This window comes from Podarcis vaucheri (assembly GCF_965113315.1).
Source record: "Podarcis vaucheri genome assembly, chromosome: 9".
NCBI lineage: Eukaryota > Metazoa > Chordata > Lepidosauria > Squamata > Lacertidae > Podarcis > Podarcis vaucheri.
Genome location: NC_138767.1, coordinates 30,887,530 through 30,896,988, shown reverse-complemented (window position 1 = coordinate 30,896,988; position 9,459 = coordinate 30,887,530). Strand labels below are relative to the sequence as shown.

Here is a 9,459-nt window from a genome sequence, read left to right as displayed (position 1 = left end):
TCCCTATCACCTGAACCAGAGCCTATCCGCAACCTTACAGGTTGTGACGATTTGCTACGTGGCAGGCGAAACCCAAATGGCAATCAGCCAAGTGGGGGAAATTCCTGCCGTGGCCCTGTCCCAACGATAGATGACACACGATGGCATAGCAAGGTCAAGTGCAAGACCTAAATATAGGGAGAGGTGGGCGGGTATTCCAAGGCACTGGCCCAAAGAGGAAGTGCAGGGTCATGTGCATGGGCATATATTGGTCCCTCAATCTGTTTGGCTAGCGTCCCATTGGCCTGATTAAACCCAGCATCGAGGGCCCTACCAATAGGGTGTTGTGGCTATCCAATCATACCCAACCACAACACAGGGTGTTGGTTGTCAGGTGGCATCGCAACACGTGCCCTCTTTGAGGGAGGACACGATATGGCCTGGCTTTAGTATTCCCCACACTGTAATACATGCTGCCATTGGAAACTTCAGAAAACTCCCATTGGTTCAGAATGCAGCCAAAGATGCTCGGTGGCTCCCAGGTCATTTCAAGGAACAATTCAAAATGGTTGTTTTAATACAGTATTTGAAAGTCTCAGTAGCCTGTGTCCAGTATATCTCTGGAAGCATCTTCCCCCATATAGACCACCTATCTTCTCTATCTACTGTTTGGATGGTGGAGAGAAGCAGGGAACCTGATCAGTGGTGGCACCCTTTCAGAGGAATTCCCTTCTCAGGCTAACTCCCTCCCGACTTTTTCAGAAAATTGTGAAATTCTTTTTATTTCAGCAGGCCCTCAGAAGGCTATAAATTATTTTTAATTGGAGTGGCCTCTTTTATTGCCTTAGGTGCTCTTTTGAAATGGCTGGCATTTTACAACACACTGATCTTAGCTTTTAGAGTTTTCAATGAATATTAGATTGTTGTTGCCCTTATTTGTGTTATGTTGTATACTGCCTCGAGTTAATTGGGTGGAATAGAAGTTCTTAATAATAATAAAAAGCAAGTGAATTCTATTTCACATTTCTTTAAATGCAGAAAGTATGCAAGGTGCCTTCTCTTCAGGTAGATGCTATTTCTAGCCTTATCAAACCCTACATAATTTTTAAAAGATTCTTCATTCATCTTAATTTAAGACCAATCAACATAATCGTATTACAGCTTTTCCTATCAAGTGCTAGGAAATGAGCCAATTTGATCAAATGAGGTTTAAATTGGAGCCAGGAGAGTATATTTAACACTTAATCAGGATGAAATAAATCCAGAGCTCATATAATTTGAGTGCCATTTCTTTGAAAGTGCAAGCTTTATACTGCTGTACAACTGTTACCATGTGACAGCCTGATCCATAGCCCAGTTAAGCTGAAGTACTTGGCTTTTATTTGAATGATTCTCACTGAAGCCCCTTACATTAAACAGGCTTGGTTTAGCTTGATGGGAGATTAGGCTTACCACAGAGACACCAAAGAATATTCTCAGGTTAAATAAGAGTTCACCCATCTATAGGCACTCCCTTATTTAAAAAGACATGCATATGATACTCTCTTCCACATAGGATTTTCATTGTCTATTGGATTTAGGATCATAGCAAACTGCATTATACTGAGTAAGACCATTGGTCTCTCTAGTATTGTCTATATATTAACTGGCAACAACTCTTCGGGAATTCAGAAACTGATCTCTCCCAGCCCTACCTAGGGATGTTGAGGATTGAAACTAGAACCTTTGGCATGCAGCTCCAACACTGAGCTATGGCCCCCCAATTTATGTGGGCTATAGGGTAACATCATCAATGGCCCTGCTGTGAAGCTGCTTGGGGTTTCAGGATAAAAGTTTCAACATTAGTAACTCAAAAGTATCCATTCCAGACCTGCCAAAATACAGTGGACTGTACTTCAAATCAATGTCAACATGGAGAAGTTCCACATAAAGGTCTAAGAGGACTGTGATCTCATCACATTCCAGTGGTGATCCGTATTTCAAGGAATTCAGGGTACTTAAGCTAACTTGGAAAAGGTCATTGAGGAGCTGTAAAATCGAGTTTTCCTCTTTTGGGGGCTTCACTGCTTCCCATGCCAGCATGTGCTTGCATAATTCAAGGGGGATTCTGTGAAGAGAAAACATGTGATGGCAACCAGGCAAATAAGGAAGAGCCACCACTGTAACAGTAGGTGACATTGTTTTTTACACAGTTTAAAAAGGGTATTTCAAATTCTTTTCCCTAAACTATTTGTAACATTTCTTGCTGCCATGCTCAAAACCACTGAGATGGTGGTCCCGTTTTGCCATCTGGGAACACCAATGGATTGGTTGAATTGGGGAGGCAATTTTCGACTCATCCTCAATTGAAGCTTGCTGTTTAGCAACCACTGCTGCTCCTGTAGAGGAGTTTGGAGTCTTCTGTAAAATAGAAACTGGGCAGATCTTAGAAATAGTACTTCCAGGCATGGTTCATGGCCCCACCCCACTGAAGTTTCATCCCAAGGTGCCATCTTGGAAGCAGTCTCTAATGGAGGGGGTGTTCTGATGCTATCGCCAGCCAAGGAGCACATCGTATCCTGTTCACAGACCTATATAGGGGTCCCCATTTCACATATATTCTCAAGATAGTAAAAGTGAAGTAATGTGCATATGAGTAGGTTTTTTTAATCATTGCTTTTCTGGCAGGTAACTGGTAAATGTTGTGGTGTTTGATTCCCTTGGGTTGGAGTAGGGAGCGCAGGGAGCACCCAGAAGCATTCTATTACAGAAAACAAGGAAGAGGCAACATTAAAAACTCATTGCAGATGCTCAAACAAAAGCCCCAAGGGGTTGAAGCTGCTCTTTCACATACAAATCATGGCAAATAATTGAACGGAGTGCAGTTTGTATTTCATAAGCACTGAGGTCTTGGAAAAACTTCATATACAAAATGATAACAGCTGCTGTGCATTATGCATGGCGTACTGCTGCTCTGTAGTTATGCTACAAAAATTGGTTTCTTGCTGCTGCAAAGCACGAGTATTAGTTTACAAAAAAGGACAAAATAAAGAAATTCATAAAGGGGCTGCTGATTATGTTAATAGACCTTAGCTAGAACAGAGAACATCCAGTATCTGGGGGGGGGGGGATGAGTATTCAGTGGGTCAACATGCATTCTGTTCTTCTAAACTGGTGTGCAACAACTCTTTCCATGCACACTGTAGGCTGGTTCATGTAGCACTCTAGAAGGAATGGGAAATCTGTGACCCTCAGAGGTTGTAGGACTCCAGCTCCCATCAGCCCCAGCCATAATGGGCAATGGTCAAGGATGATGGGAGCCCGAAGTCCAACAACATCTGTATTCTTATTGTAATATGTGGAAACAGTTATCACTTTTGTGTACCTTTCCAGATTGCATAGGGTCAGTCTACCAAGAAAAGCTGTATGGAGCTTATGTATAGGGTCAACCTGCATAGATCTTTGATGTTAAGGGCTTTACATGTGGTTGCAGAAAATGTATGAGGCTAAGCTTGACTGTGTGCTCTGCCTCACATTTCTCCTCAATGCTCAACCCTGCATTTTTTAGAATCAAGTATGTAGTTTGTTCAGGAATGGGTAAGGTGGGCAAGAAGAGTTAGAGTGGATGTGTACATTTGAGGAAGGCTGAGGATGGATTCACATTTGCAATGCTTCCATTTCATAATACTGGTAAAAACACTCTTATGCTTTCCTCTTGCACAATGCTAAAAGGTAAAGGGACCCCTGACCATTAGGTCCAGTCGTGACCGACTCTGGGGTTGTGACGCTCATCTCGCTTTATTGGCCGAGGGAGCTGACGTACAGCTTCCGGGTCATGTGGCCAGCATGACCAAGCCGCTTCTGGGAACCAGAGCAGCACACGGAAATGCCGTTTACCTTCCCGCCGGAGTGGTACCTATTTATCTACTTGCACTTTGACGTGCTTTCAAACTGCTAGGTGGGCAGGAGCAGGGACTGAGCAACGGGAGCTCACCCTGTTGCAGGGATTTGAACCGCCGACTTTCTGATCAGCAAGTCCTAGGCTCTGTGATTTAACCCACAGCGCCACCTGCGTCCCCCTTGCACAATGCTACTTACACCAATTAATCTTATGCCAGCTTTTCGCCATGCATCTTAAATGATGTCGGTGCTTTCTGGGGCTGATGTTCAGCAACATCTGGAGGGTGAAAGGTTCCCCACATCTGCACTGGACTATCCTGATTCGAATCAGTGTGAGTACTTTAAAATAAACAAATTAGAGATATCAGTTGGGTTTCTCAACTGTTACAACTCAGCCAAACATCTTCCTCCCTGGCTGAATTATGGCTTTACTCCCAAGGAAATTAGTCTATGCAAAGTTTCAAGACAAAAATTAATTGGCAGTTCTTAACCTTCTTCATGTACAATAAATAAACACATGGGGTGTGCAGCTGTTCCAGATGTTTGTTTATACTCTCTGGAAGAAATGGCCTTGGAGCATTACATAAACATTGGCAAGGATTTTAATGTTCATATAAAAGAAGGGACTGTATACTGTAAGATCATTTTTAAATAATGCATCTACTGCTTTTAAAAATTTAGCTAGTGAATAGTTATGATACAGCCCATAGCTCTCCCTTCCTTTCATAATTAGAACTGCAGGAATTACTTGGAGCCACATGTGAGACCAAGTGAAACTCACTTTAGCTGGAATTTCATTAGAGTCCTGAAATTTAATTCTGGATAGAAAACCAACTTTGAATGATCCTGAGCCAAGTTATGGCTTAGGGTGAAATCCACAAGAAACTTAATTATTCTGGCTCATTGTTGTCCAGAAAAGCGGGGGAGGGATACTCGTGCCAGTACATTTTCCTTTACGGCTGATTCTGCCTTTGGCTCTGTGGTCACGGAGGCAGGATGGGCTCTTCAGAATGGCAGAGGAGAGGAGTATTCAAGTCCGGTGACTAAGAACCATTGGTGTTCAATATCCCACTTCCCCTTGGCACAAGGTTCATAGGCCCACATTGTAAGCTAGAAAGGAGAAGGATAGTTGGAACAAATGCTGAGTGACCAGGAAGGTAGATTGTCTCTTTTTTGGAGAAATGAACACACACACACACACACACACACACACACACACACTTACTTCAAGTGAACCTCCTTTTATTTAGAATAGCACCATCCCAATGACCAGCATAAGCAGTAAAACGAATACCACCTCTCATCATCCTAGTATTATGGCACAGCTATGCAACTGTAAAGGCAGGTGATGGTATTTGTCTACTTTTTTCATGGCGTATCCCACAACTGTCTGGAAAAACTGGGACATCTCAATTTTCCCTGCAAGAGAACGGTGGCCATTTGGGTTGCTCTGATTTTGCAGTGAAAAATGCACTTGGGGGGAGGGTCGTATTCTTTCATGGTGCCCCCAAATGCCCATTTTTGAGTGCCATGCCCCCAGTGTGAAAATGGTCTCTCTGCGCTCATGATATAAAACTGAAATATGGCATGCGGGAAGATGGCGTCCCAGTTTTTGGCTTCAAAGTGTTCAGCTAAAGACGTTGTTTCTAAACATTAGTCCAGAACTTCCGAAAACCATGAACAACTAGTGGGTCAAATGATATTTGCGTGCAGCACCCTAAAATTCATGTGGTGCCACCGCTACCCGATTCTGTCATGATTCTTGACTGCATCTTGCACATCATTCAAGCAAAAACTGTCAGTGATTACATCTTAAATGTGATGTTCAACAGCTGAAGCCTTGTTGGTGGTGCTGACACCAAGGGCTGCCCCATGACAGGGCCTTTTCCGTGGTGGTTCCCTGGTTGTGGAATGCCATCCCTAGGTGAGGTGCACCTGTCCACATCATTATTAATTTTCAGGAGAGGTTTGGAAACATTCCTGTTTGCCCAGCCATTCGATGACTGGAGAATACTCATCTTGCCAACTGAAAGATCACTGAATGAAATAATGTTTTTAACTGAAGTTGGTTTTTTATATTTCTAAGTGTTTTTTTAAATGCTTTTGCTTTGTTTTACTTTTTAAAATGTTTGCTTGTTTGCTGCTCAGGAAGAAGGGCAGAGGATATAAATGCAATTAAAAAAAAAGTACAGAGGTACCTCAGGTTAAGAACTGAATTCGTTCTGGAGGTCTGTTCTTAACCTGAAACAGTTCTTAACTGAGGTACCACTTTAGCTAATGGGGCCTCCCACTGCCGCTGCACGATTTCTGTTCTCATCCTGAAGCAAAGTTCTTAACCCGAGGTACTATTTCTGGGTTAGCAGAGTCTGTAACCTGAAGCGTCTGTAACCCGAGGTACCACTGTATATGAAGCACACCTCTCTCCTACACTTGCCAGTGCAAGAAAAAAGGATTAATTCAATGGTGTTTCTTCTTCAATATTTTTAAAATTATTATTACTTTTTATTGGGTGGTTTTGTGTTACAAAGCAAACAGATAAACAGGGAATGGTACATCTATTGTCTCTATTTTCTATTTATAGTCTTTTTCATAGTTTGTTTACATCTGATGAGAGACATTTTTGGCATAGACATATTGCAGTTGGGGAAGAGAGATGGGGATATTTTTATTCTATTGCCTATTCTTAGTGTAGGGGGTGTTGTGTCAGCATCACATGAGTAGGTGCTTTGTTTGTGTATTTATTTATTTATTTTTATTGATGTTGCAAGAGGTTAGGGGTTCCCAAGCTTGGTTGGTTGCGGTGTGGCTTATTTGTGTGAGGTTTCTTCTTCCATATTGTCAGGCAAGTGATCTAGGATGTTGACAGTACTGTACTCCTGTATTACAATCACATTTGTCACACCCTTTCCAGCTACTGTTCATTGGAGTGTTCATTGGGGAAACACATTAGTAAAAGCCTGAATGACAGGATGAACAAAAAGTGCCAGCATGCAGTGCTGACTCTCCAAAAGGTAAACACAAGTGCCACCTAGTGGAAGACACATCCTTCTTTTTGAGAGAACTGAAATCTACGGCAATGGACAATTGTGTAGAAATGCCAAACACTGGAAAGCAAACCTCCAGAAACAGGCTCTACTTAATTTTGATTATTATTCTTTAGCTTCATTTTTTGCATAGTGTCAAGGACTGGTTGAATGCAGAGGCATGGTGGGAAGAACCGGCTAGGGAAACCCCAAGAGAAGAAAACTCAGAGCCTGGGAAGTGGTGGTGGGACAGCAATGAGTGGTCAGAGGGAAGATGGAGAGAAGACTGAGAAGAGAAGGTGTCAGAAGCTTAAGAGGTAACAGGGTTTAGGTAGCAGGGAGAGTCTATGGCAGAGAGCTGTCCAGAATCAGAATCAGAGGCAGGAGATGAGGAAGGCAAAGAGGAATCTGGATGGTGAAGAAACCAGGGTGTCTCCCCATCTTGCTGCGACAAGAACCAGTAGAGGCATGAAGAGAAAGCAGAAGTTAGCTTCCTGCAGGCACAGTCTCAGACTGCTGGGGAAACAGCTACATGAATAATTCTGGTTCAGCAGGTTATCATGTTCTTTGTACAGAGGGTGTGCCACAGTAGTACAGAAAGTCAGCAAACCAACACAATGTGATATTTTCTGAAGCTCGAGCCTATCTGGAAGTCATGCTCTTTGATGTGGTAATACTTTCTCCTGGCCTCAGATGTATGAGGACTGTAGGGTGATTGGTTAGGGAAAGGAGGTCCAGGCATGTTCCAAGGAACTGTTCTCAGCATGCTTATGTCACTGGTCACAGGACTGCCTCTGCCAGCCCTCTTGTCTCAGGATCTTTGGCTGGATTGAGAAGGACTCAGATCAAGAAGATTCCCATGTGATCATAAAAATCTCTAAGTAGCTCCCATCATCCTCAGAGGCTGAGGGTGACTCCTCTGCAGCCTCTTCTGCAGGAACATGTGACTGAAAAATAGTTTGTTGTTGTTTAGTCGTTTAGTCATGTCTGACTCTTCGTGACCCCATGGACCAGAGCATGCCAGGCACTCCTGTCTTCCACTGCCTCCCACAGTTTGGTCAAACTCATGCTGGTAGCTTCAAGAACACTATTCAACCATCTCGTCCTCTGTCATCCCCTTCTCCTTGTGCCCTCAATCTTTCCCAACATCAGGGTCTTTTCCAGGGAGTCTTCTCTTCTCATGAGGTGGCCAAAGTATTGGAGCCTCAGCTTCAGGATCTGTCCTTCCAGTGAGCGCTCAGGGCTGATTTCCTTAAGAATGGATAGATTTGATCTTCTTGCAGTCCATGGGACTCTCAAGAGTCTCCTCCAGCACCATAATTCAAAAGCATCAATTCTTCGGTGATCAGCCTTCTTTATGGTCCAGCTCTCACTTCCATACATCACTACTGGGAAAACCATGGCTTTAACTATACGGACCTTTGTTGGCAAGGTGATGTCTCTGCTTTTTAAGATGGTGCCTTAAAGATGGGTGCTTTAAAGATGGCTTGCAAGGGCTTGGGCCAGTACAGCCCTGCCAGCCTTCTGAAACCCTTAATTGATTCTGGTCCTTGGCTGACATGCCTTCCTTAACTCAGTCAGCTGGGCAAACTGGGAGCTGCCTTGCCTTGCCTTGCCTTGCCCTAATCATTTCAATTTCGCTTGAAGGCTCCAGCAAAGCATGACAGTGTTGAAACTTTCTAGGGTGAAACTCTGCTGAACTTTGGTTCAAATCAAGCCAAGTTGGTTCATTTCAGTGAGTTCTTTCAACATGTTGCTACACTGAACAGTGATAATAATACTCTGAAACATCAGTATTCCCCCCCCCTCTTATGAGCTGCCCAATTAACAATAGCCTAATATTGGAAATGATCTATAGAAATCCCCACTGAAATCTGGTTAAGTAATATTTGGAATGTAGTTCTATGGGAACACCTAACTCACCACAGAAGGGTAATTAAAGGCACTTGAAGGATACACATTTTGGTGTGACTTGGGTTCCTTTCTTTTCCTTTATAAACGAGACAAAAGATTCTTTTATTCCACCCTCAACACAAGAATCTCTGTGGATACTTGAACTGATAATACATAAATAAACATATTGCTTATGTACTGTGTACTGCATATGCAACTTAATAAGAATGTACTACTGGACAAGTAACTGTAGTTATGCTGTTCTTGAATTTACATGAAAAACAATAATAAAAAGGGGGGCACATCAAGGTCTTTGTTTCCTTTTCCTGCAGAAATGATAGTAATAAATTAATTCAAAGTTAACACCACAGTTCTGGTGATTTGGTATTTTGACTACTTTAATATTGCAACTTCCAGGAAAAACCCACAACCCTTTTCTATGAATCTGATGAAGATTGTTGGATTTTTGTACTTCAGTTTTTTCTGAAGACCAATCCAATTGCATCAAGACAACTACCGTACTTTTCCGTGTATAACATGCCCCCATGTATAAGACGCTCCCTATTTTTCAGGACTAAAATTTAAGGAAATGGGGGGAGATGGCTCAGAATTGTTGAGCTTTTTGGGGGAGGGATTGCCCAAAGTCCTTGAGCTTTTTTAGGGGGGATTGCAGAAAACCGCTCAA

General features: G+C 42.8%; 1 protein-coding gene across 1 annotated transcript in view; it reads right to left on the bottom strand.

Moving 5' to 3' along the window:
• Positions 1-2,628: 2,628 nt before the first annotated feature.
• LOC309541070 (uncharacterized protein) overlaps positions 2,629-9,459 on the bottom strand; it is a gene marked incomplete at its 3' end in the record, with an annotated part of 74,225 nt that continues 67,394 nt past the window's right edge. Inside the window, exon 6 of the mRNA XM_082238479.1 lies at positions 2,629-2,719. Coding sequence (XP_082094605.1) covers positions 2,629-2,719 — 91 coding nt within the window. The remainder of the gene's footprint in view (positions 2,720-9,459) is intronic.